The 27,598-nt window shown below is 49.5% G+C and overlaps 1 protein-coding gene across 3 annotated transcripts; it reads right to left on the reverse strand.

Annotated features, from left to right (window-relative positions):
- Window positions 1-553: 553 nt before the first annotated feature.
- On the reverse strand, window positions 554-27,127 carry ELMOD3 (ELMO domain containing 3). Of its 3 annotated transcripts, none has more exons than XM_008700064.2 (12): window positions 27,060-27,127; window positions 25,458-25,743; window positions 21,566-21,643; window positions 21,033-21,102; window positions 17,149-17,217; window positions 16,081-16,172; window positions 14,565-14,688; window positions 14,173-14,295; window positions 11,007-11,137; window positions 2,400-2,476; window positions 2,001-2,128; window positions 554-1,492 (listed from the first exon to the last, which is right to left on the reverse strand). In XM_008700064.2, the coding sequence occupies exons 2-12, from the start codon at window positions 25,509-25,511 to the stop codon at window positions 1,290-1,292; spliced, it is 1,149 nt and encodes a 382-aa protein (XP_008698286.1). In that variant the 5' UTR covers window positions 25,512-25,743; window positions 27,060-27,127; the 3' UTR covers window positions 554-1,289. The 3 variants fall into 3 exon arrangements, with proteins under 3 accessions (XP_008698286.1, XP_040479180.1, XP_040479181.1); XM_040623246.1 differs by having other exon boundaries at window positions 554-1,589; XM_040623247.1 differs by having other exon boundaries at window positions 554-1,589; window positions 26,952-27,087.
- Window positions 27,128-27,598: the final 471 nt, after the last annotated feature.

Here is a 27,598-nt window from a genome sequence, read left to right on the forward strand (position 1 = left end):
GAGGAAGTAAAGGGGACGAAGGATGGCGCAAGGCAAACTGCAGTCCGTTACCAGCCCTGCCCTTGAGGAATCCTGCTAACAGCCCTGGGGAGTTCTCTGCCATACCCGGGGCGGCTCTGTGCCTTCCTGCCTCTGCAGTGCACCCTAGCTCCAGTGGGTTAGACCTGGGGAAGCGTGCAGGGGCGAGACCGTGGTCTTCCGTGGGTCTACCCGACAGAGTACAGAGGACAGGAAAGCAGTGCCATGGGGTCTCCCCAGCTCAGGATACCCTGGCTGGGAGGGATGGAGCAAGAGCTTCCCCAGAAGCCAATGTAGGAAAAACATGTAGGGGCCTCACAGCAATCCTAACAGAGCCAGGCCACCCTGCCCCCTGGCTAGAGTGCGCAAGGAGTCTCGGCCTCCAAGCGCAGGATGGACACCATATACAGTGAGTGGGGGCCTGGCCAGGGTACAGCAACCTCCTCTCCTGGAGCTCCTGGCTGTCACCAGGCCCTGGAACAACAGGGCCACAGGAAGGTGCAAGGCTTGTCTTGGAGGGAAACACTTGGGGCCCTTGGCCTAGAACAATTCTTTTTATTCAAAAACTGCTGCTGAGTGAATTTCCTCCTTCCTTCAACCAGGCCAGAAAACCAGCCCTGATGGGAACCGCACACCTCCGCAGGGTGGGGGTGCCCAGCTGGTGGGCAGTCGGGATGGGCAGCAATGGAGACGCCTATCGGAAATCCAGTTCTGTGTCATAAACAGCGGGGCTGAGGATGGGGAGAGGGGAGGGTGGGATAAGTCCAGACCAGAAACCCCAGAGGGGGCCCGGCTACCAGCCTGGGAGAGAAGGCCTCTTGCTCTGGTTCATGCTGCCCCCTGTTGGCTGCTGCGACGGCTACCTTCTCCCTTCAAATTCTAGCTACAGGGTCCCTGTCCTGTGGACATCCGCGGCCTGAAAGCCCAGCTGCCCAGCGAGTCAGAATTCTGGCGCCTCTGCGTGGGGATATCTTTCAGCGTGGGGATACGGGGAATATCCAGGCAAGGTCCTCCCATCTCATGATCCACCTGCTCGTTGAGATTGCCTGGAAACCAACTCTCAGCTAGCTCAACTCCAATTATGGCAAATTCTTGCTCTGGAGGCGGGGCTGAGGGGAGTGGGGTGGGGCTAACTATCCCTAACGTCTCACGTGGGTGAGGGTCCTTAGCTTCCCCGGCCAGGCCCAGCCAGGGTACGCCAGGCGCAATGCGCCATGCGCCTTCCCAATGCCCCTCTGGCCCAGCCTTTAAGGCTGTCAGCCTTGGGCTGCTCAGATCAGCCACGTGCCTTCGGATGAATGTGGTGGCAGGTCACACACGCCTGTGAAGGTGAGATCCTTGGAGTGAGGGGCTTGAGGCCCAGAGCCCTTCTGTGCTCCCAACAGCGAGGCCTGTCCCTTTGTCACCCCAGCCAGGTAGATTTCCAGGGTCTTGAGCAGCCGCCTGGGGCTCTTCTTGGCCAACACCTCCAAGTCTGCGACAGGGGACAGCAGAACAAACGGCTTGAGGGGCCTCTGGACTGCACGCCAGTCCGGGCCCAGCGGCTCTAGGGAGCACCCCCAACCCAGAGCCTGTGGGGAGAAGGAAGAAGGAGTCTTCTAAGGTGGAGAGCTCACCAGAGAGGGAGGCTGAGGAAGCAGATAGAGAAAGCCACGGCAACCACACCTTCACCTTGACCAGGCCAGTCTCAACTTGGGATGGTCAGTCCAACTGCTGGACCCAGCTTTTGATTCAGAAAATAGGACCACTCTCGGTCTGAGGCCAGAAAGGGAGGAGGGGTGGCAGAGAAAGGAGGGCTAGCAGGGCCCAAGGGGTGGGCGGATGGGAGACTTTGAGAAGCTGGAACTTGAGACAGCGTGAGGTGGGGGGGAGGGGTAAAGGCAGAAGGGAACTGCAGCCCAAACCAGTCTAGCAACCACCCTGGGGTCCGTGAACCTGGGGATGCTAGGGAGTTCGGGCCTCTCCAAGAAGAAAGAGCACACCTTTGAGGACAAAGCCAGAGTCAGCGATGGTCTTCTGCTGTGTCCTCCAGACGTGTGCGAGGCGGAGGAAGGTGGCGGCGTAGAAGCTGTTCACCACTGGGATCACCTTTTGCTGCCGGTTACACTCCCTACAGCACGAGGAGGGTGGTGCGCTCAGCAGCGGACAAAGGCTGACAGCTGGGTGTCTCCTCCAGCCCGACTCCCCCCAGGGTGCCATTCCCCAGACAGCCTTCACCTCCAAGGCAGGTTGGGAGACTGGTGCACGGGGGTGTGTGCTGGCTCCCTGGGAGCTGCAGGTTCCCAGAGAGAGCTGGGAGAATGGGGCGGGGGCGGGAGGGAACCAGGGTCAGCCAGCTGGCAGCCCGGGGTGGGGGGGTGGTGAGCAGAGCGGGGACTCACCTGGAGAGGCACTCCTCCCTCAATGCCTGGATTGCGATGCGGGTGATATTCACGGACATCAAACAGAAGGGGAATTGCTAGAATGGAGCAGGCAAGATGGGTCAGTGGCAGCCCAGGCCCTTGACTTCCGGGCCGGCATCCACAACGCAGCAAGACCAGCTGGCAGCAGCCACGGCCACAGCCCGGAGGCGACAACTGACATTGCTGATGCTCACACCTGACTTTCACAATAATCCTCCCATTTCACAGATGAGGAGGCTGGGACGCAGTGTCCTGAAATGAGCTTCCTGAGGTGCGGAACCAGGACTCCAACTGAGGATAATTCCCTCCAAAGCTGGAGGGCATAACCCCTGTGCCAGCTCTCCAGCCTCTTCGCCATCCCGACCCATGGGCTCTCCTTGGCCTTCATTCACCAGACCTACCATGGTGCTGCCCAAGGACCACACCACCCCCTGGGGTCAGGGTGAACACAGGAGGGGTGAGACTCAGGTATCTAACCGTACAGGTTCCTACAAGCTCTTCCTCCCTTTTCTAGGCGTCTTATTTGACTGCTCATAAGCACTTCTTTCAAAAGTAGAGATGGCAGAGGTAGAAAGCAGGCAGAAAGTCAGCCTGACTTGCTGGTACGCCCCATTTGTCAGTAAAAGTCTTTGTGGGTCAAAGACGGAGCAGCAGGGGGTTCAGTGGGGCTGCTGCCCCAGGAGAGGCCTCAGAATCCGCTGCAGGATCCACTTTAATGCTTTATTTTTGGAGGGGCAAGCTCCTTTTCTTTCTTTCTTTCTTTCTTTCTTTCTTTCTTTCTTTCTTTCTTTCTTTCTCTTTCTTTCTTTCTTTCTTTTCCTTCCCTTCCCTTCCCTTCCCTTCCCTGTAGACTCCATGTCCAGTGTGGAGCCCAATGCAGGGCTTGAACTCATGACCCTGAGATCAAGACTTGAGCTGAGACTAAGAGTCGGACGCTAAACCCACTGAGCCACCCAGGGGCCCATCCCTCCTATTCTTTAATAACAAAAAACTAAGAAAATGAAAAGGGGCTTTTCCCAGGGCATTTCCAAGTATAACGTGTTAGTTTCCACTGTTGCACATACCCAAGGACACCCACTGAGGGGGACCCACAGATCAGTGCACTCATTAGTTAGAACAAGAGCCCATCGGCTTCCCTGAGAAGAAAAAGCTGTTACAGTATGATGCAGAGCTGTGCTGTCCACTGTGACAGCAAGCAGCCACACAGAACCACTTAAGTTTAAATTAATTAAAAATTAAACAATATCGGGACGCCTAGGTGGCTCAGTCGGCGAAGCATCTGCCTTCAGCTCAGTTCATGATCCCAGGGTCCTGGGATGGAGCCCCATATCAGGCTTCCTACTCAGTGGGGAGTCTGCTTCTCCCTCTGCCTCTGCCCCTTTCCCCCGCCCCAGCTTGTGTTCTCTCTCAAATAAATAAATAAATAAATAAATAAAATCTTTTTTTAAAAAATCAATTAAAATTTAAAATTCAACTCCTTAGTTGAAAAAAACCCTAGGTCTTTAGTCCTATTAGCCGTATCAAGTGCTCAACAGCCACATGGGCTCAGTAGCTACTGTATCAAACGGTGCTGATAAGATACATTCCCTTCATTGTAGAAAGTTCTATCTGACAGCACTGAACTGTCCAGGGTCTTCTGGCTCCACAAAGATTTTTCTTGCGTCTTCCATGACATCTGGGTTCCAGATCTCGGCCTGGCCACCTACTGGCTTTGTATCCTTAGGAAGGCCGCCGGAACTCTATGAGACTTAGCTTTCCCATTTCTTAAAACCATGAAGGAAGTACCTTTGAGTGCTGTGCAGAAAAGAGTTAACACACCAGGCCTGAGACTGCTGTCCTTAGAGAGGCCTGCTTGCAAGGGTGGCCCCTGGTTGGCACCTGGATTTGGGGAGGGGTCCCACCATTCCCTCAGGATGACTCATGTGCCTAAGCTGTTTGTACAAACAATATGGTTTATGCTGAATATCTGCTTTTTCTCTGTGATTCTGGCACTTTGGTACGTGCTACACAGACGGTGTCTGCATGACTCCCCCCATAAAAACCTTGGGGACTGACTCTCTCTCTAGTGAGCTCCCGTGGCTGGCAATGTTTCTGTGCTGCACAATTCGATGCTGGGGGAATTAAGCGTGTCCCGTGCGATTCCACCAGGAGAGGACTCTCGGAAGAAAGCCCATGCCCGATTTCCTGTGGCTTTGTCCCATGCCTTCCTTCCCTCTGCTGGTTTTACTTCTGCTGAACTAAATCATAGCCGTGCGTACAACTATAGGCCAAGTCCTGTGAGTTCTTCCAGCACATCATTGAACCGGGGGTGGTCCTGGGGACCCTGACACACGTGCCATGCTGGGAGGAGTCAAGTCACTAACATCGCAAACACTCTACGAGATAGGTTTTACTGCCTACAGTTCACATTTTCTACTACCTATCCCGGGACCCACTCCCGGGACCCACTCCCAGAGTTACTGCTGGAAGTAATTTAGATCACATGTCAAAGTACGAAGCACAGTGCCGGCCCGAGGAGGTGCGAAAACTGCTCACGATCGTTGTCTTTGCCTTGACATGAGTGGCTGAGGTAGGCGGCCACGCATTTAGGCCTCCACGTACTGCCTATCTACCACATCCTTGTATAAGATTGCCCCCCCTTGCCTTTTCTCAGTCTAAAAATAAATATGGGAACAAGAATATGGTAGCAACATAATTAACATAATCTAAACCCAGTGTTCACTCACTCTCAGGAACATTCTTACCAAGCCCACTTATTAAAAAGCAGTGAAAAACTGGAATTCAGATCTAAAGGTCTCCTTTTCTCCAGCAGTTCCCTTGGCCCAGAAGAGTGTTTCCTGGAGCTGAAATACCTCCCAGAAACTGACTGAGGGACAGCAGAGGACACCAGACCTGGACCGTTTTAAGCTTCCATTTCTCTTCATCCCTCACATTCGGGCTTAACCATCTTTGAATCCTGAATCGAGGAAGACTGGGTCATCTTTTGTGGGGACTGCTGACATGGCCCCGTCCCTGGAGACTCAACCCTGTAGTTCTGGGGAGGGGCCTGGGCATCTGCCTCCCCCCAGGGGACTCTGAAGTGGGTTGCTGGCTGACAGCTGCTGCTGTAAGGAGCCCACAGCTGGGTCAGCTGTCGGGAGGCGGGTCCCAGGCCCAGCTTCACCACTTACTAGCTTTACCTCTCTGACCCTCACATTCCTTTGCTGGAAAATGCATTTACAAGGATCATCGCTGCCCCACCTCTTCTCCGGCCTGTCATGCTGGTCAAATGAAACAATGGATGGAAACTGCACAGAAGGCTACAGAAGTGCGTGTGTGACTAAGCACGATTATAAGCTGCTGCCTCGCCTGCCAGCAAGTAGCCCGATGTGCCCTGCACCTGTGTCTGTGTAACGGCTCCACTCCCCAGCATGGCGTGGGCTAAGCACTCCCACCTGCCAGGATTCTGGGATACTACCCCCTCCCCCCACCCCGCCCCCAGGACTTGTATTTTTTGGCCAGTTCCCCTTTAGCAGGATGTACCATGGGTACCTGGAACTTTAGTTCTCCCCTTAGGAGACAACAGGACTGGTTGCGGGCAGGGCTGTGTCCCCCAGCTGCTCCTCTGATCTCACACATGCCTCCTGGAAAATGGTGTTTTCAAGATTCATAAGGGCTTGAGGTCAAGGGTTACTTTAAAACCTTGGAATTGCTTACAGTTCAAGGAATTATACAACGAATCTGGAAGGGACCTTGGAATTGTTTAGGCCAAACTAAGGCCCGCAGAGGTTAAGTGGCTTGTCTCAAATCATAGCTCCATAATAACAGTGCAGATGGAACTAGCGTCCAGCCTTCTGAAGCCTGCGCCAGCCCTCTTACTTTATTAGGTTAAGCTGCTCTTCCATCTTATTGTCAGACACGCATATTGTCAGGGAGTACACATAAATCCCCAGTAAATCCCACAGAGAAACAGACTGGTCAAACTGGTCAGTCTGGGTCCTTGCCAACCAAGCTCCCAGTCTTTCGTCTCATCCTGCTGTCCCCTCTGTCTGGGATGCTTCTCCCACGGATACCTGAACGGCCTGCTCCCTCCCCTCATTCAAATGAGGAATTCTGAGCTGGCAATAACCCTCTACCCTGGCTTCCATATTTCTGCAGGAAGCTCTTATAAGAGAGCCTTTACAGGTTACAAGAAGGGAGATACTGAGGTCAGAGATGACCTATAGGTAATACTGATTAGCTGTGGGACCTTCGGCAAGTCATTTCCTTTCTCTGGGCCTCCAGTTAAAATGAAGGGCTGGGGGCGCCTGGGGGGGTTCAGCTGGGTAAGCGTCTGACTTCAGCTCAAGTCACAATCCCAGGGTCCTGGGATCAAGCCCCATATAGGGCTTTGTGTTCAGTGGGGAGTCTGCTACTCTCTCTCCCCCCCTCCCCCATTCACGCTCATGTTCTCTCTCTCTCTCAAATAAATAAATAAATAAATAAAGTCTTTAAAAAAATAAAATAAAAAATAAATAAAATAAGATAAAATAAAATAAAATAAGGGGCCAGATTGCTGCGGTACTCCTCAACCTCTGGGAGTCTGTTAGGACGAAGCAGTATTGCTGTGAGAGCCTGCATCACTGCGTAAGCTAACAGGTACAGTTCTCAAACTTCACCCAGAAATTACCTCCCTGCATCATGAAGACCACAGAAAATGCCCACATCCTCAACTTGTGGGGACCCGATATATCTCAGGACCAGATACTCATGAAGTCCCGCTCTTGCCTCCTCCAGTGTTTCCTGGAATAGACAGGCATAAGTGAAGCCTTAAGATTTATTTATTTTTATTTTAAATTTTCTTTGAAGATTTTATTTATTTATTTTAGAGAGAGTGAGAAAGCATGAGTGAGGAGAGGGGCAGAGGGAGAGGGACTAGCAGACTCCATACTGAGCGCAGAGCCTGACGGAGGGCTCATCTCATGACCCCGAGATCACGACCTGAGCTGAAACCAAGAGTTAGATGATTAACTGAATGAGCCACGCAGGCGCCCCAAGCCTTAAGATTTAATAGCTGCTTTCCCCAAAAAGATACAGAGATACTGAGTAGACATTAGAGATGAAAAATTGCCCCAGTGGCAGGAACTGTATGATTATTCAAGAACTTTTGGACTAAAAAAGGGATCCACCTAAGATACACACACACACACACTAATAAATTAAAAATTAAAAAGGCATCTACCTTACTAATGGTTGTGTTGCACGGGTACGCGTGTGTGTGCTGTATTTCCAAGAGTAAAAATACTCTTGGAAATCAAAAGTTACCTTGATAACCGACACTCACTGAATGACTAATGCCTCACCTCACATACTTTACCTCCAGCACTGATTAATTCTACAGGGTTGGAATTATTTTCCCACGTTACAGAAGAAGAAACGGGCATGGTGAGAACTACATCACACGGCCAACGACACTGTTCCTGAAACAGTCTGTTTGGGCAACTCCGGCCTGACCACCTCCAGCGCTCCGAGCTGATGAAAATGCGCAGGTGTGACCTTCAGCCCCTTACTTGGGCTCCTCTGCCTCAGGCAGTATTCTTTTTTTTTTTTTTTTAAAGATTTTATTTATTTATTCGACAGAGATAGAGACAGCCAGTGAGAGAGGGAACACAAGCAGGGGGAGTGGGAGAGGAAGAAGCAGGCTCCTAGAGGAGGAGCCTGATGTGGGGCTCGATCCCATAACGCCGGGATCACGCCCTGAGCCGAAGGCAGACGCTTAACCGCTGTGCCACCCAGGCGCCCCTCAGGCAGTATTCTGACACAAACCTTCCTGTTGTGTGAGAGGTGCTGCCAGGGCCCGGGACAGGGGAGCTCGCCACCGCAGGCCGCTCCTAGCAGAGCTGGGAGTGAACCCGTGGCACAGACGTATATTCCAGGCTCTGTCCACTCAGAGGGCCTAGAAGGGTGAGAACTTAGGAGCAGCCAGAATACCTGGCCCTCAGCTCTTGCTTTCGAAATGTCATTCTCCAATTAAAGGAGTGAGAGCTCGTTGGAGAAGTGGTTAATTCCGGGGCTGGGAATCATACAGGGAAAATACAAGATGAGCCTAGAGCATCTTCTGGTGTCCAGAAAGCCAAAAAGTGCTCAAAACAGGACATAACGGGGGGAGGGGGGCACCTGGGTGGCTCAGTCAGTTAAGCATCTGCCTTCAGCTCAGGTCATGATCCCAGAGTCCTGGGACCGAGTCCCGCATCGGGCTCCCTGCTCAGCAGAGAGCCTGCTTCTCCCTCTCCCCCCTTCCCCGCTCATGCTCTTTCTTACTATCTCTCTCTCAAATAAATAAAATCTTTATTAAAAAAAACCAAACAGGGCATATGAAAGGTCACAGCTGCCGACCCGAAGGAGGTCCTAAAATGGCCAAAGCTGAAACAATGTCAGCAACAAAATGAGTGACAATACTACTGGGTTATAACCCACAGAATAAAATAAATATGCGGGAGCCCACACTGATATAAAAAGCAACTGAATGAATGAATAGATAGAATAACACAGAGAGTCGGAATTCTTCCAGTTAATAAATGTGAGAGAAATGAGGGAAACAGAAAACTACCATTAGAACAAAGTTTGAGGAAAAACAGAATATTTGCACAGTCTCAAAGTATCTTCCCCAACATAGTTATTAATTACAAAGGGAAAAACAATAACTACAGTGGAGAAACCCGGCAGACGTCACCCAGGCCAACCGTCCCGGGAGTAAGGCAGGTTGGAGCTGAGGCACTGAGAAGGAAGGGCACATCACTTCTGTGGTGTTCTTGCCCCAAATGCACAACCTCAATGGATAACTTGTATGGCAAACCGAACCCCCCAAACTTGCTCTTTCTTTCCCATTTCAGCTGATGGCCACTCATCTTTCCAGTTACTTTCAGACTAAAAATCTCTTTTCTCACACCCATCATCAATCCATCAGAAAAATATGCTGACTGCTTTCTTTTCTTTCTTTTTCTTTTCTTTTTTAAAGTAAACTCTACCCCCAATGTGGGGTTTGAACTCACGACCCCAAGATCAGAAGTCTCATGCTCTTCCAACTGTGCCAGCAAGACACCCCAATTGGCTCTACTTTTTTTTTTTTTTAAAGATTTTATTTATTTATTCAACAGAGATAGAGACAGCCAGCGAGAGAGGGAACACAAGCAGGGGGAGTGGGAGAGGAAGAAGCAGGCTCCCAGCAGAGGAGCCTGATGTGGGGCTCGATCCCGGAACGCCGGGATCACGCCCTGAGCCGAAGGCAGACGCTTAACCGCTGTGCCACCCAGGCGCCCCTTGGCTCTACTTTCTTAAGCTCATACGCTCAAGATTCTACATCCAGAATCTGACCGCTTCATACCACCATCTCTGACTTAATTATAAAAGCCCTCACTACAGACTGTTCTCAACCTAGCAGCTGACAGAATACATTAAAAACGTTAGACTGGCTCACATGCTATAGGCTGCGACACCCCTCACTTCATTCAGAATAAAATTAGAAGTCCTTATCACAGCCTACCAGGCCCTCTGCCATCTGGTCCCTGTGAGCCGTAGGACCTCCCTTCTGACTGCTTTCCTGGGCTCCTGTTCCAGCTGGTTCCCTGCTACCCCTTTACGTGCTGGACACATGCCTTCCTCAGGACCTTTGCTCTAGCTGCTCCCTCTGCGTGGAATGCTCTCCCCCAGATGCCAATGGGGCCAACATCTTGAACTCCTTCGAGGTCTGGTTTACCTCCCACCCTCTTGTGAGAGCTACCCTGAGCACCCCATAAAATACTCCCCACATTCTCCTAATCTTACCCTACTTGTTTTTTCTCCTTAGCACTTATCACCTTTGAACATACTCTATTATTTATTTATGTGTTAGGTTCACTGCCTAGTCTTCTTTGCTAGAAGGATCTTTGTTCACTGATGTATCCCAAGCACTAAGCACGATATCTAGCAGAGGGGATGTTGAAGAGAAATTTGTTTAGTGGATGAATTCCAGGTCCCATGCAAGTGGCAGAGGTGAATGGCAGGAAACGGGTCCAATTTGTTTTCTAAAATGGGGTGACTGCCACCTTTTACCACCTAGGAAAACCATTAAACCCAACCCCGGAGAAGGCTTGGACAGCCCGAAGGCTACAGGAGCCACTTCTGGCCTGTCAGTAAGACCATGTGTCCCTTGACCCTCATAGACAGATCTCCTCCTCTGGGGCACATACAGGCTAACTCTCCTCCTGGTGCTGTTCAAGGGATGTCCTCAGGGAGGACAGTGAGTTGACACATTAACATCACAGCTATGCCTAGTGCCTTTGTACACATCTCATTTAATTTTCCTAATTGTCCAGCTGAAGTGTCCATGATTTCCATTCTACAGATGAAAAAACCAAGGCTCTGTGGAGTTGAGGCACTTGCTTGAGATACACGCTAACGAGTGGTGGAGCTCAGATTCGAGTGCAGGTCAGGCTAATGGGGGAAGCCTGGTCCTGGTTTGCCTCAGTTGTCCTGAGAGCCCTGAGCAACTAGAAACAGCCCACGTGAGGCCCTCCTGGTTGCTCAGGACCACCCTGCACCCACGATGGCTCCACAGCCCTCTCCTCTGGCTTCCCAGCAAAGCCCCACCTGGATATGGTGACGAGACAGGCGGAAAATCTCCTGGGCCATCAGCAAAGTCTTTGAGTCCATCACCAGGTACAGCAGGTGTAGGAGGGCAAGGAAGCCTGCTCCTCTCAGGTCTGTGGCTGGATTCGCTCCTGTAACCGAGATGAGGAACTGAAGGGTGATGGTGAGCAATCCCAAATGAAGTCCCTCCTCCCATGAGCTCCAAGGGCTTGGCTACCTTTGTCAGGCCAAGTGGGGAGCCTGGACTTCCACCCCTGCCTGACTGTAACAAGGTGCCCCTTAGCTTTGCCAAGGTAGTATCAGCAAACTGGGGAGCTGGGACTGAGCCCCCACCCTTGTGATGTCAGTGGAGTCTCCATGTGATGTGGAGTCTACTCCTGTAATGAGTCATGTAATGAGGCTCCTGTGCCCCTCTTAGCCAGTGGAACCAGCGGAGGCCAAATGGGGTACATAAATTTCTACTCCTGCCCAGGAGTAATGAGGTGACACCCTCCTTCCCCCACTGGCTTGGCATCAGAGAAAGCCTGCTAAAATAAAAGATTTACAGCAGATCCAGGGTGTCATTACACAGTACCCCAAATGTCCAGGATACAATAAAAAAATCATTTGTTACATCAAGAACTAGGAAAATCTTAATTTGAATGAGAAAAGATACTTAATAGATAGGAACACTGAGATAACACAGATGTTGGAATTATCTGACAAGGTTTTTAAAGCCGCAGTTATGAGCAGAATAATGGCCCCTCCAAAGATGTACTTGTCTGAATCCCTAGAACCCAGGAGTATATTCTCTTGCATGGCAAGGGGAAAGTAAGATCAGAGACAGAATTAAGGTTGCCAATTGGCAGATAGGGAGATTATCCTGCATTCTCTGGGTGGGCCCAAGGTAATCAGAAGAGCCCTTAAAAGTGAGAGAAGGAGATAGCAGCACAGAATCAGAGAAAGGGAAGACAGAACCAGGCTCAGGAGGATGCAATGTTCCTGGCTCTGAAGGAGGAGAAGTGGAGGTGGCCTCTAGAAGGTGGAAAAGGTCAGGAAATGGAGTCTTTCCTGGAGTCTCCAAAAAAGGAATGCAGCCCTGCTGCCACACTGATCTTACCCCAGTGAGACCTGTGCGGACTCCCGAGCTACGGAGCTATAAGATAATAAGTTTGTGTTGTGGGGCACCTGGCTGGCTCCGTCGGAAGAGCATGCGACTCTTGATCACGGGGTTGTGAGCTTGAGCCCCATGTTGGGTGTAGGGATGACTTGAATAAATAAATTAACTTTAGTAAGTTTGTGGTGTTTCAAGCCACTAAATCTGTGGTAGTTTGTTGCAGCAACAATAGAAAACTACTACAGCAGTTGTCATAAAAATGCCTTTGATAAACCATTACACAGTTTGAAAAAAATGAAAAAATAGAAAGTCTCAGTAAAGAATAGTCAGGTATAAACAACCAAATAAAAAACTTACAACCGAAAAATATAACTAAAATTAAAAACTCACTGGATGGGCTCAACAGCAGAATAGACACAACAGAGGAAAGAATCGGTGAAACTGAAGATGGAACAACAGAAATTATCTAATCTGTTGAACATCAGAGAGAGAAAAAACAAACAAAACAAAATGAGCAGAGCCTTGGAGCTCTGAGTTACAGAACAGAGATCCAAAGAAATGAACATAGCCTCTCACCTGTGGAACGGCACAGAAGATCTAGCATCTGTGTCATCAGAGTCCCAAAGAAGAGAAAATATGGGGTTGAGAAAAGTACTTGAAGTATTCACTTATGTGGAATTTAAGGAACAAAACAAATGAACAAAGAAAAAAAAAGAGACAAACAAAAAAACTGATTCTTAACTATAGAGAACAGATGGCTATCAGAGCAGAGGCGGGTGGGGCACGGGTGAATAGGTGAAGGGCTAAGAGTACACTTATCTTCATGAGCACTAGGTGAGGTATGGAATTACTGAATCACTATATTATTCGTCTGAAACTAATATAACATTGCATGTGAGCTACACTGGAATTAAGGAAAAAAGGTACTTGAAGTAATAATGGCTGAAAATGGACCATATTTGGCAAAAGACATAAACCTACAGATTCAGGAAGCTGAGCAAACCCAACAGGGTAAACCCAAAGAAATCCACACTAAGACACAACACACTCCAACTCCTCCTAACTATAAAAGATCTTGAAAGCAGAGAGGGAGAAACAACTCCTTACCTCTCAGGGAGAAAGAACGCAAGTGACAGTAGCTTTCTCATGGAGGCCAGAAGCAAGTAGCACAGTTTGCAAGTGCTGCAAGAAAAGAGCTGTCAACCTGGAATTCTCTGTCCAGAGAAACGATCCTTGAGGAGTGAAGGGGAAATCAAGACTTTCTCATATGAAGGGAAACTAAGAGAATGTAACACCGGCAGACCTACTTTAGAAAATGGTTAAAGGAAGTTCTTGAAAATGAAAGGAAATGATAAAAGAAGAAATCTTGGAATATCAAAAAAGGAAAACAGAGCAGTGGAAAGAGTAAGCATATGGGTAAATACAGGAGACTTTGCTCCTCCTCTTGAGTTTTCTAAATTGTTTGATGGTTGAAACAAAAATCGTAACACTGACATGATTCTCATTGCACATGGAGGAAAATGAGACAATTATATTATAGATGAGGGAGGATAAAGGGACTTAAACATGTTGTCAATACCAAGGGACCAATTAATTATGGGTACATAAAATTTCCTTTTTAAATGACGGCATTTTCCTATTCCATATAAATGTAACTTGATATGATTTGGAAAAAAGAGTAGCATAATCCAAAAACAGCTGAAATCATTTTGCTTCACTCAAAAAACAAAATAGTATAAAGCAAAATTTTCATCCGAGTTAAAAGGAAAGAGGAAAAAGAAAAACCCAGAGTCCAAATCCTATCACTCTGATGCTTTCCCTCTCTCTTAGAGTAAATGTCTGGCAATGGCTTGTTAGGCCACAAGAGACCTTTCCCCTTCAGCCACACTCCTTGCTATTTCTCAAGCACAGTGAGCATGCTCACCTCAGGGCCTCTGCATTTCCTGCACCCTCCTCCCCGATATCCGGCCTCAGGGTGCTGGCGTGACAGGAAGAGGACTATCTGGGCTCTCACTCTAGTCCTGGATTCAAGGGCCAAGGAAAAGAAGATGAACCATTCTTGGCTCTTACCCTGAAAGCCCAGATCTTCCCAGTGGTCTCCGTGGAGGGCACAGTCAAACTTGGAGCCAGTCAGCTTCCTGTAGATGGTCTGGAGGACTCGGCCATGCACTGGGTCTTGGCTATCCAGGCCACCTGCCCGAAAACAGACCCCCACTCTCTGTCGGACTGCGTGCCCCTCAGGGGAGGACCTAGTGTTTCTCAGAGAATGGTTCAGACAAGATCGATCCGGACTGTCCTCAAGAGACTGTGTCCTCCCACATTTTCACCCTGCAGCACCCGCTGTCCCTGCCCACACGGTACATGCAAGACCTCTGGCTTCGCCTCAGCAACAGGTGGGCAAACAGTGCTCTCTGCTTGACCACATGTGCAGCCCTGCCTCGTGGCAGCGCCTGTGCACTCACACTGAGCAATGGTCAGGACCAAGTCCCTTTCTTCTCGGAGGCCCTGGTGGAGCTTCGGAGGCCCGAAGAGGCAGTGCCGGAGGGCAGCGAGCCCTGTCCTTCGAATAGTTGGCTGGATTCTTTTCTGGGGAGGAAGTTGCAGGCAATGGGCAGAGGGCTGGGTTCACCTGCTCTAAGGATCAGTCCAGGGACTGTTCTTGCAGAAGGAAGTAGCTCCCCAACTAACTGGCTGGCGTCTGGGCCAGGGAAGGGGCAGGAGCTGTGAAGCACCTGCCCCATCTCCAGAGACAGGCTCTTCGGGCTCCCGAGATTATTACAAGTAGAAAAGGGATGTCCCCGGGGCGCCTGGGTGGCTCAGGTGGTTAAGTGTCGGCCTTCGGCTCAGGTCATGATCTGGGGGTCCTGGGATCGAGCCCCACATCCGGCTCCCTGCTCAGCGGGGATTCTGCTTCTCCCTCTTCCTCTGCAACACCCCCCGAATCCTGCTCTCTAATAAACAAATAAAATCTTAAAAAAAAGAAAAAAGAAAGAAAAGAGATGTCCCCAAGTATAGGCATTATTAGCCCGTTGTCTGCATTTGCTCCTTTGGGCTTCCCCAGAGCTACTATTGCATTGACCACCAGCGACAGTGGGCATGGGGACCCCCACTTTGGTCTGACAAAGCCAGGCCAGGTTTCCCAGCAGGGCTGCTTTACCTTTTGTACGTCCGTCTCTCTCTGCAAAGGGCATGAATGATACAGCCTAGCAGTCCTCTCGACTTCCAGGGTGAGAGAGCCAGCGAGGAGGGCGTTTAGGGGGGACTTTTGGAGCTGGATACCTGAGGGGTTGCCGGAGCATTCTGTCTATACCACAAGGGTACCTCCTAAACCAGGTCATGCTGAGTTACTGCTCAAGGGCCACTGCCGCAGGTCTTAGAATATTCTGATTTTGGTAGCTTCTGGCCCTCTGTGTCCCATAAACCAACCTGATTCTTGACTTTGCGGCCTCTCTTGAACCAGGTTTTAGGTTGAAGATCTGAAATCACAATCTTCTCAAACTACTCTTAGTCACTCAAGATGCTCCAGAAAGCCCATTAGCTTTTATTCTCCTCAATGTTTCTTCTTTTTCTAACCCCACATATTTTAAAAATTTCCAAATAACTTCTGGTTCCCTGAGGGAATGGAAGATCTTCCTACAATAGCCATGAATTACTCAGCTTTCTAGACAAAATGCCTTGCTTCCCTAAGGAACTATCTAGCATTTTCTTCCAGACCTCCCCATCCCTAAGAGGGAAGAGGAGGGAGCAGCTACACAGACCTGTGTATGGCAGGGTCACAAAAGCTCTGGGGACACAGTCCCAAGAAGGCCACTGGGGTCCTGCATGAAGCCTGGGTCCTTGGCCACCCCTGATTCTGTGCTCCAAGATTTCTTCGGTGAGGTAGCGTCTTTAACTGGAAGCTTCCATCTTGCTTGCCCAGTGCCCTAAGCTGGTGGGATAGAAACCTGGCTCCTGGGATGAAGGAGACTACTTTCATACCTTGAAGGAAGAGAGGTCCACAGTCTGGAAATGCTGCAGAGCCTCGCTGAAGGAGATCAGCTGCCCAGGCTGGTCCGCGCTGGCCTGGCTCCCTGTGGTAAAAGGGAAGACACTCTCAGATTTATAACGGTAGTCATTCGGTCAGTGAACATTGACTGAGGGCACTCTGTTTGTCACCTCTAAGCCAAACACGGGCTTTCAGTGGCAGACATCAGATATCTACAGCTAAAACCAATCCTCTTTTAAGGGGCTGGCATTATCTGCTGGGCCAGGTCCCTTCTTAGACCGGGCCGTTCACAGGCTTGCTAGGCAGACCTCTGCAGTGAGTAGGGACAGACCTGCCCTGCCGGCGGTCCCGTTCCACTCATCTGTGACGAGGCGAGTCACTGCCTGGAGTAGGTACCCACGTAGGAGCACGCTGGGGTCTGTCTAGGGGCCTTTCCTCACTTCCACTTTGCCCTTTCTCACACCCTGTATATGAATGACCCCCTCTCCCTCCTCCGGTACAGTCCACAGAGAGTGAACTTAGCAGTTAGCAATGTTGGGGATGACTGACACAGTCCACTGTGATGACTTTCCAGGAGCTCAAGTAGAGCTCAAGCTAGATATAGGTCCGAGCTCTACCCTCCTATAGCTCCGTCCAAACCTGTCAGAAAAGGAAGTGGGACAATTTTTACCCAGCCCTCGAAGCTTCCAGCAGATGGCTTCAGCCCCTATCTCAGAGACTTTCTTGTCTGGTGAACCACCTGTGTACCCTTAGGCAGGCACCCTGGCTGTCTGCCTCCATCTCTGCCCAACCTCATCACCCTGCACAAGAGGACCCTGACCAAGGTCCTCCCTGTCTTCTCTCAGGTCTGAGTAGGTGGCATTCATTCCCATTTCCTCCAGAGGTGGAATGTCATCATCTTTGGATTTGGAAAGATATTTTATTCTATGTCAGGGAGGTAAAATGGGAACTCTCAGGAATTCTGTCTCCCAATCCCAGGGTCACAGAAGCATCAGCCACACGTGGATGGTGCCTTTACTAGCAGCTGGGCCATGTGGAGACAGCGCCACTCCTGCGGTTACCTGTCTCTGTCTGGATGTTGTCCACAGCTTCCCATTCTTCTCGGGCTCTGAGCACCTCGGCACTCACAACTGCAACGGTGAGAAAAGGAGACCCTCTGAGACCTAGGGACATCTGGCTCGCTGCTGCAGCCCCAGCCTTGCCTGCCCACCTTGGGTCCCACTGCCCTCAGATACCCTCTCCACACAGCTGGAGGAGAGAGCATTTGAAAAGGCATATCTGGGGACACCTGGGGGGCTCAGGCGGTTAAGCGCCTGCCTTCGGCTCAGGTCATGATCCCAGGGTCCTGGGATTGAGTCCCGCTTCGGGCTCCCTGCTCAGCAAGGAGCCTGCTTCTCCCTCTGCCTGTTCTACCGGCCCTGCCTGCCGCTCTACCTGCTTGTGCTCTCTCTCTCTGACAAATAAATTAACTAATTAAAAAAAAAAAAAAAAGGCAGATCTGATGTCAATCCCCTGCTGGAAACCCTCCAGGGATTCTCCATAACTCTTCAGATAAAACCCAAACTCTTCACAGCATCTAAACACTTTCACAGTTTGCATCTTTCTTCCACCAGTAGTTGTGTCCTAGGGCATCCAGAAGTCCTGCACTTCCTCAGCCCCTCCACCTTCTGTGCCTTTGCTCCGAAGGCTCTCCCCCTGCAGTCACCCCAGGAATCTGCACCTTCTGGTCCCCTCCCCCCCTTGCTGTTGTTCCTCCTCGACCTCCAGTGAACTCTGACACCACCCTCAGCCAGGCGCCTTCCCTGACTTCATTAAGTCTGCAGAGGGAGCCAGTGAGCCCCTGACACCCAGGGTCACTCAGTGTCGTGGCTGTCTCTCCCGCTACACTGGGAGCTACATGAGGATAGTGTTCTCCAGAACCTAGTGTGGTGCCTGACACGGGATAGGTGTTCAATGAATGTCTGCTGAATGAATGAAAGCACCGGAAATGGGGGGGGGGGCGGAGCAGGAGAGAAAAAGCAGCAAGTTAGGTTCTCTGTTGCCACCACATAGCCCTTTCTCCAAACCACAGCTGTCACTCTAACCCAGACTGCTGGCGGCGCGTCCTCTTGCTGGCTTTTCCCATTTGCTAGCGAGGAAATCAACACAACATGGAGAAAACAGAGACACTTCAGTCCAAGACCCCAAATCATGACCCTTCCAGCCTCCAGCCCCAGTGGTAAGAGTGAGAGAGGGCAGCTCCTTTTGGCCATGCAGTCTTGACTGAGGATATCTCAGGGCAATGAAGTGTTCTGAAAGTATAGTTGTAAATAAAATAAATAATAAAATAAAATAAAATAAAATAAAATAAAATAAAATAAAATAAAATAAATACAATACAATACTACCAGAAACTCAAAACACACAGAAACTGAGGCAGAGAAAGCTGCTGGTAAGCCATAGAACTGGAGCCCAGCTGCTAGCAAGCACTTCCTGTCCTCGCTCCGCAGCTGCGCTTCCGTGGGCAAGGTACTTAACCCCGAGTCATCACTCGTGGGACTGCTGAAGGATGACGCAACTCTTCAGCTTCTGGGCGGGAAAGACGGTATATGACCCAAAGGTCAGTGTTCAGTGCGTGTTAGCTAGTGTCACTGACACAGTCCTGGGTTCGGGTCCAGCAGGGCAGTGGGTAGTGGCAGCAGGTGACACGGGTCTGCACTTCTGGGAAATTCAATCTTGCCAGCCCCAGTCTGAGGTGGACTGAGACTCAGAGCCCGAGGGCTTCCAAGCTAGATAACTTCACCAGGATACAGACTGCTGGGCCTTGGGTGTGAAGAAAATAAAACTTTCTTCCAGCATGCTGCACCCTGGGAGATGAAAAGGAGGGAACAGAGGAGTGGCAGCAGGGACTGCTCGTTATGGTGCTGACGAGGGCTGCATCACCCATCACCCTCACTGACGCCCGGCTTCGTGGACTCTTCACCCTGCAGGTCCTCATTTCAAGCAACTTGGTCAATTTTTTTTTTTTTTTTTTTGAGAGAGAAAGAGAGAGCGAGCCCACAGTGGCGGGGAGGGGCAGAGGGAGAAAGAGAAGTAGACTCCCTGCTGAGCCCAGAGCCCCTTGCGGAACTTGATCCCAGGACGCTGAGATCATGACCTGAGCTGAAATCAGATGCTTAACTGAATGGGCCAAGCAGGCGCCCTTCTTTTCTTTTTTAGAGTTTTATTTATTTATTTATTCATTCATTCATTAGAGAGAGAATGAGCGCCTGAGTGGGGGAGGGAGCAGAGGGAGAGGGACAGAGGAATCTCAAGCAGACTCCCTGCTGAGCGCAGAGCCTGATGCGGAGCTCGATCTCATGACCCTGAGATCATGACCTGAGCCGAAATCCAGAGCTGGCCACTTAACTGAGCCACCCAGGTGGCCCTCAACCCTTCACCTACAAACGACTCAGGGGAAGGCTGTGAGCTAGGAGCAGAAACCTCACCAGCACCTGGGAATCTGCTGTGACTGTGGCTTAGTCAACAGAAAGTTCCTTTCCTCTTGGAACCAGGGAGACTCCTCCTCATCTGAAGATGATCCTGATATAAATACTAATTTCCCCCAACAGAAAAAAATGGAGGCAAAAAACAGATCTTCAGGACAGTGAATGCAGCTCACGTTAGCCCCGTTCTCTACCTCTCTTCCTTTTTCAACTGCCTCCTTTATTTGGGCTCTCTTCCACTTATCCATTTGGGAAACAGTATCACTGAGTTAGTAAGCCTGTCCATCTATCTACCTACCTATCTACCTATTTTATTTTTTTAAACATTTATTTATTTGAGGGGAGAGGGAAAGACAGTCTTAAGCAGACTCTGTGTAGAGCACAGAGCCCAATGTGGGCCAGATCTCACGACCCTGAGATTACAACCTGAGCAGAAACCAGAGTCCAACGCTCAACCCACTACGCCACCCAGGAACTCCATTTATTTATTTATTTTTAAAGATTTTATTTGAGGAGGGGGAGAGCTCAAGCAGGGGGGAGGGGAAGAGGGAGAGGGAGAAGCAGACTCCCCACTGAGCTGGGAGTCTGGTGCAGGGCTTGATCCCAGGACCCTGAGATCATAACATGAGCCGAAGGCAGACACTTAACTGACTGAGCCACCCAGGTGCCCATTTAAAAGATTTTATTTTTTTAAAGTTATTTCAAACATGGGGCTTGAACTCACAACCCAAGAGTTGTATGTTCCACCGACTGAGCCAGCCAGGTGCCTCATAAGCCTATCAATTTAAATGAGCTGAGAGCAATCTGGAAGAAAACTGTAATTGTTTAATATGATTAAAAATATGTGGCACAGGTTTATAGTCCATGTGCTAAACACTCGACCTTGGCTCATGTAATCCTTACACAATTCCCATCACACAGGTTCTGACACACCTTCTGTTTATAGATGAAGTAAGTAAGGGTTAGAAGGTTAAGAAACTTGCTCAAGGTCCTATAGCTGTGGGGTGAGAGAGGCAGGACTTAAACTGGAGGTGAGGGACTCCAGAACTGGTGTTTCTCACCTGCTGAGTGGGCCTTTCTGTGTCGGAAATCAGCAAGTGAAACGAGCTTTAAGTACAGTATGTGAAAGGATCACGTAAAGCAGATAAAACAGGATGCTTTTTCAAAGCCTTTTCATATACACTGTCTCGTTTCATCATCACAATAGCCCTTGGAGGCTAGAGAAGGCATTGTTATCCCCACAGCAGACATGGAGACGACATGATCGCCCAAGGTGCATAATAAGCCGCGTGCAGCGCTAGATTATGACTCAAGTCTTTTGACTTCTAATCCAGTGTTGACTCTAATTCTCCTTGAAGAATGATAAATCTGTAAAATTCTATAGGACAGTACTGAGAGAAATTCAAATGATGAAAAGTAGACCACGGGGAGCTCTGATTTGGGTCCCACCCAGGCTCCAAGGGCCCTGAAGGGGACCTTACCAGCTGGCTCCCATCCATTCGCTTCTGCTGTCAGGGCCCGGAGGACACCACGGTTCTTCAACTCTGAGATCTGCATGTGCAGCCGACCTTTAGTGTGAGGGTGAGTTCACACCCTCCCACCCCCATGCCCCTCCCGCGGTACAGAATGTCCTCAGAATGAGACGTCAGAAGGCTGGCTGATTAAAGCCAATCTTAAAGAGACGAACATGGAAAACTCCAACTCTGATGTACAAGTTGGGTGACGTGGGGACAAGCATATGCTCTCCTTGAAGAAGAAACAAAAGTGCACACAACTCGGTTGAGACTGGGGTGTGCCCCTGGTATTCCCACTGCACTTCATACCCTGCTTCGCTGCAGCAATTATCTTCCTAGCTAGAGGCTGTTTTGCAAGTTCGTGCCCCACAACTCTGCCCCCAAGAGTCTCCTGGAGGCAGGGTCTCTGCTGTCCTAAGTCCCCCGTGCCTGGCCCCACAGAGCAGCACGCAACAAAAGCTTGTATGGGCGGGAGGTACTGGGGTGCGGGTGACACGTACAGGAATTCCTCTGAGAGCCCGAAGAGCACCGGTGTCCTTGTCATATGGTGAAGGATACGTAGCACACACACTTTCAACCTGCAAGACAAAGCAGGGTCAGCTTCTTGGGCACATATCAGCCCTCCAGAGCTGACAGCTTAAATGTCACCCCTTTTCCCAATACCACACACACAAAGATGGATGAACTCCCTAGAACTTAACCGTAAGGAATACTGTAAGGGAAAACTTCTGCTTAATCTCGTCTTAAGAGAAACTGCAAAAAGCTTAGTTAATGTTATCTCAGATTTCTTGGCTCTGTGAAAGGTTTCAGAACTCTGAGAAAGTAAAGTTTAGGGAGGCAGTTTCCTCACTTTTGGCCTTTCTGTTCAGCTAAACCTTTGCCCATGAGAGCTTTAAAAAACCACTTGACCAACTTAAAAAAAAAGCAAACCAAACAAAACCACTTGACTAACTTTTGCAACTCAGATTATCAATACAGGACTAATTTTCCTAATAGGTTAAAAAAATATCCTACAAGTCAGTCAGGAAAAGAAACCCAACCCAGCAGAAAACTGGGTGTGGATATGGACAGCTTACAGAAAAGGAAACACGCACTGCTCTGAAACAAACCAAAAACGCCCAACCCTACTCCTAATGAGAGACATGTTAAATAAAACTAGTCTGAGACAATATTTGTCACGTATCATAGGAGCAAATTTCAAAAGTGTGATAACACGCTGTGTTGCTAGAAAGCCAAGTGCTGTAACACACGGAAGGGCAGATTGTTCCCACCTCTACAGCTTACAATACCTGACAAAATCGTACAGGCTTTGTCCACTTTGGCCTGCAACTGCCGTCCAGGCATTTAGCCAACAGATATACTCACCCGTGTGCAAAAGGACATCTTACAGCATCATTCGTGGTAGCAATGTTTGTCATAGCAAAAGGCTAGAAAAACCCCGAATGCCCACTAATGGACTAATTCCACAAATAAAAGCATATTAACTCCATGAGCTCCAATCTAGCCATAAAGAAGAATAAGAAAGTGTTTTATGGACAATTTGGAACAACCCACATGATGCATTAAGTGGAAAAAGCAAAGGGCAGAGTTTATACACTATGTTACCATTTACATTTTTAGAAAACACACAAACATATTTGCCCGTCTCCGCCAAGACTATTTTCAGACTCATACCCAAGGAAGCAGTGATTTTGCCTCCAGAAGAAAACTGGGTGGCTGGGCGACAAGAGGAGAAGGCGGTTTTTTCACTCTAGGTACATGTCCCCTACTTTTTGGGTTCTGAACCATGTGAATGTATTATTTTCTCTAAAATAAATAAGAGAAGGGGCACCTGGGTGGCTCAGTGGGTTAAGTGTGGGCCTTAGGTTCAGGTCATGATCCCGGGGTCCTGGGATCGAGTCCCGCATCGAGCTCCCTGCTCAGCGGGGAGCCTGCTTCTCCCTCTGCCCCTTCCCCCTGGCTGTGTTCTCACTTTCTTGCTCTCTATCTGACAAATAAATCTTTAAAAATAAAATAAAATATATAAGAGAAAAAAACTAATTAAAAGAAAATAAATTAAAAAATCAGGGCTACATCAAGGCCCCAGAATCCCAGGTTATCCTGTTATTCTAATCCCTCCCACACATTTCTGCCAACTACTACTCCTTAAACAGAGCTTTGATTTCTTTTTTTTAAGATTTTATTTATTTATGTGACAGAGAGACAGCCAGCGAATGAGGGAACACAGCAGGGGAGTGGGAGAGGAAGAAGCAGGCTCCCAGCGGAGGAGCCCGATGTGGGACTCGATCCCGGAACGCCGGGATCACGCCCTGAGCCGAAGGCAGATGCTTAATGACTGCGCTACCCAGGCACCCCAGAGCTTTGATTTCTTTATGACCAGGACACAAGAATGGATGCCTGAACACAGCACAGCCGAGCAAAGCCCTCCATCGCTGGCCTCGTGATGCCTCCTCACGACTATTTCCCACTTCAGTCCAGTGAACACACTTGCTGCAGCTCCTCTCACCTTCATCCCTTGGGTCATGTGGTTTTCCTCCAGAAGACGCCCCTACTGCCACCCCTTCCGCCTCCCCAAGGTGGCCTGCTTTCCCCACTGGGGCTGCAAGGGTCTCTCCCCTTCTCTCAGGCCTACAGCCAACCCTTCTGCGGGGAGCACAAGTCTCTCTGCAAGAGGCCCACGTGATGAGAAAACAGCTATTCGGAGTTGCTTCCTAGGTTTTAGAGTACGACAACCCTGTTCAGAGCCAGAACGTGGACATTCAGATAAGCACCTGAGCTTAGGATTCCTGCTATGAGTTCCTGCCTTGCTTTCCCCGGGACACCTTTTAAAATAATCACTTAGAGTTGAGTCTGAGAAAAGCTAGTGACCTCCCCCTTGTAAATAAAAGGGGTGCTTGCTACTCTGCTCCCTATCTTGTGCTTGCTCGTGATCTGGGACTGAGGACTGCCCCTACCTTGGCTCACTGCCCCCTCCACACACTCACCCCTGCCACATTTCTGGGATCTTTAAGTAATAAGTCTTGTGACTCCACTTCTCTTTTGTGAGTGTGCTGAAACTGCACCATCAATCAAAATGGCCCTGGAGTTTTCACTTCCCCCAACGCAGCCTGTCTTTAAATCAGACCCTGCGGCTTTGAGTGGAAGAATCTTTTTTTTATCACTTCTTTTCTATTTCTGACACCCAATTAGCACAGTATGAGGCACAAAATATGTTCTCAAAAATTCTGATGATTCACTATGCTGAACAACTCCCTGCAGGGGTCTGTGCCCTCAGGATTCATTCCATCCTTCCTTTCCCTCTCCAATTCAGTCCCCTCCAGTGGCCGAAGACTTCTCTCTGGAAGAACAGTTCACCTGTCTTAGTACAGTGAAGAAAACCTCCCTGGACTCGCAAAGCAAAGGCTTTGTCCCACAAACTCCATTAAGATCACTTTTGGACCACGTAGGGAGAAGGGTAAGGAAGGCAGGGTTAGCTGCCGGGCTCACACAAAGACACATCACACTGGACCCAGAGTCCTGAGGCTAATTGAGCCAAAGCATGTGTTTGACAAGGGTCAGTAAGGTAAACAGGCCAAACTGATAAATTACAAATATCTTTAGGGATTCCTCATTGACATTCTCCTCTCACCCAAGCAAATCCAAAACAAAATCCCATGACCCACTCAGAAAATAAGCTACCAGTGCAGCACCTGGCCAGCTCTGTCAGAAGAACATGTGACTCTTGATCTCGGGGTTGTGAGTTTGAGCCCCACATTGGGTGTAGAGATTACTTAAATGAATAAACTTAAAAAAAGGGGGGGGTGCCTGTGTGGCTCAATCGATTAAGCAGCTGCCTCTGGCTTCGGTCATGACTTGGGGTCCTGGGAGTCTGCTTCTCCATCTCTCTCTCCCTCTGCCCCTCCCCCATCCTGTGTGTGCGCTCATGCGCTCGCGCGTGCTCTCGCTCTCAAATAAATAAATAAAATCTTAAAAAAAAAAAAAAAAGAGGGGCGCCTGGGTGGCTCAGCCGTTAAGCGTCTGCCTTCAGCTCAAGTCATGATCCCAGCATCCTGGGATCGAGCCCCGCATCAGGCTCCCGGCTCAGCGGGAAGCCTGCTTCTCCCTCTCACACTCCCCTTGCTTATACTCCCTCTCTCACTGTCTCCCTCTGTCAAATAAATAAATAAAATCTTTAAAAATAAAAAAATAAAGGAAAAAAAAAGAAAAGCTGCGAGCAAAGGCAATTGACTCAGAGGTGTATGAATAGAAGCTTCTCCTACAAAGAGCATTATAATGAGGGTTTTCCCAAAACATTTCTAAAGTTCTACATTCTCTTGATCTATCTTGTGTTATTACTAATAACAATATATCCCAAACAAACACCTTCTTTCTCAAATAGAAGTGCTTGCTTACCTGTCCGTCTCTTAATTCTTTCTCGTTATGGAAAGAGCAAGAGTTTTCATTCATGACTCAAAGTCATTTGTTCAAGTGAGCTTCGTCCTCGGGCTCAGACAGGAGTTCAATCAAGTCTGAGAGTAGAAGCGTGGGGAGAGCCAGAGATCCGGCTGCTCTACGTCTGCCTTCCCTCCCAGCAGTCATTCAGACTAAGAGTAAGTAAACAGTCCCCGTGTGCCATCACCAAGGCTAGGAGGTTTCCGTGAGGACCGAAAGAAGTCCCTGAAGTCTCTGAAGTCCCAGTCTGTAGAAAAAACATTACAAAAAAACCCCTAGTTTCATCATTCAGTTAAGCCTCTGTTAAGGAAAACTGACTTTAAAAACCTTTCAGCAGGGGCACCTGGGTGGCTCAGGAGGTTGAGTAACCCGCTCAGGTCATGATCTCAGGTTCGTGAGATCGAGTGCCCAGCCGAGTCGGGCTCCATGTTTAGCGGGGAGTCTGCTTCTCTCCCTCCCTCTGCCCCTCCCCCCGCTTGTGTGCGCTCTCTCTCTCTCTCAAAAGAAATCCATAAATCTTAAAAATAAATAAAAATCTTTAAGCAGCTGTAAAATTATTCTGACTACATCAGCTGCTTTAGTCAAATGCCTAACTCGTACTTTCCATGCCACTGGACAGAAAGAAGGGGTGCTATAGAGTCTGAGGGTTGGACTCAGTGTCCGGAAGGCAGCAGCACCACTGTTAAGTGGCGAGGTCTGGTTCCCACGATGAAGTCACTGGGATCTGCGGGCATCTTATCAAAGGGATGAAGCTACTGCATGACATCCTGGTGGGTGGTTTTAGCTGAAGTGCTCAGGCTTTGCTTAGGTCTCAGACACAGGTTGGGTCTGGGGGCTTATAACACTAGGCCCGGTTCCCACGACAGAAAATCAAAATGCAGCGCATTGCCTAGCCTTCCCCGGTGAACACCAGTATTGCACATGTCACAGCTGCTGAGCCAGTTTGGCTAACTCTAAGACAGTCATCTCACGAGCCCACCTTGGGAAGAGGGCTGGACAGACCCGTAACTTATCATGGAGGAACTGTACAACAGGGATGCCTGTTACAACAACAGTCTGGATCGTAAGTCGGCAGATGGCCCCCACACAACTGATGGTCATATTTCACAGACCTGGATAACTCAGGAAGGAGGGAGGCAAGGGCCCCTCTTTGAGGTCAGGCCCCCACTGTGGGAACATGATCTGGACTCCCTAAGAACTGGCTGCCAATAACAAACTGGAATCTTTGTCATGATGCACTGATTCCTAGCCCCCAGAATGGGAATACTTCCCGGCTCTTGGGCTGGACATTTGGGTTCCTGTAATTCAGTGGGGAGGACAGTGCTCCTTGGTCATGGTACCTCAGGAACTAGCTCTCCCTCACTGTGTCCTCTGGAGCCTCAGCATCTGGTTCCCTTTCCTTTCCCTCCTCCTTGACCTCCATGGCACCATATAACAAAACACCACACAGCCAACCTTGGGAAGGTGACAGGCAGGGATGGTAGGAGTGGTCTCAGGAAGCCTCTCCTGTTTCTGTGTGTGAAACGCATCAGGCAGCACAGAAGCATGCCCAGCTTTACACACCTGCTAGTGCCTCAGTTCCGGCTGGAGCTCTGGGGACTCAACAGGGACAGTTACAGATACAGTTACCTATAGCAGAGAAAGAAAAGAGCAAAAACTCCATCAAATAAGCCAGTAATGGAAGTTATGAAGTCACTCCCACCATTAGGCAAGTTCCTTATAGTTGGGCCCTAAGAAAAGGCCTTCCCATAAGGATGGGTGCTTTTAAAATTAAGTATGGTACACCCAATTTAGGCAAGGAGTTACATCAAGGGGTATGATTTTCAAACTTCTTGCTGGAGCTTCAACTCTCTGAATAGGTATTTAATCCAGACACTGGGCCCATACTTGAAATACAAATGCCCACATAGGTCTGACAGTCCTTCTCTGATCCTTTCATCAGACTTGTCGCTGGGCGGCTCCCCGACCCCTCACTGCCCCCGCGGAGGGCAGGTGCCATGGGGACTCAGGCAGAGGCTCGGGGGCGCCGCCAGGCCCCCGCGGCAGGCAACGCCATCCCAGGCGGGCGCCGCAAAGCGAGTGGCCGGGGGGGGGGGGGGGGG

The sequence above is a fragment of the Ursus maritimus genome, unplaced genomic scaffold, assembly GCF_017311325.1.
Source record: "Ursus maritimus isolate PB19 unplaced genomic scaffold, ASM1731132v1 scaffold_6, whole genome shotgun sequence".
In the NCBI taxonomy this organism is placed as follows: domain Eukaryota; kingdom Metazoa; phylum Chordata; class Mammalia; order Carnivora; family Ursidae; genus Ursus; species Ursus maritimus.

Excerpts from the sequence above, each read along its gene's own strand:
- ELMOD3 (XM_040623246.1), bottom strand. The coding sequence starts at position 25,511 with ATGAATGAAAACTCTTGCTCTTTCCATAACGAGAAAGAATTAAGAGAC. Across the intron at positions 21,644-25,457 it reads AAGAATTAAGAGACGGACAG|GTTGAAAGTGTGTGTGCTAC; the intron begins GTAAGCAAGCAC and ends TTTGTCTTGCAG. Across the intron at positions 2,477-11,006 it reads TGTCTCGTCACCATATCCAG|CAATTCCCCTTCTGTTTGAT; the intron begins GTGGGGCTTTGC and ends GCTCCATTCTAG.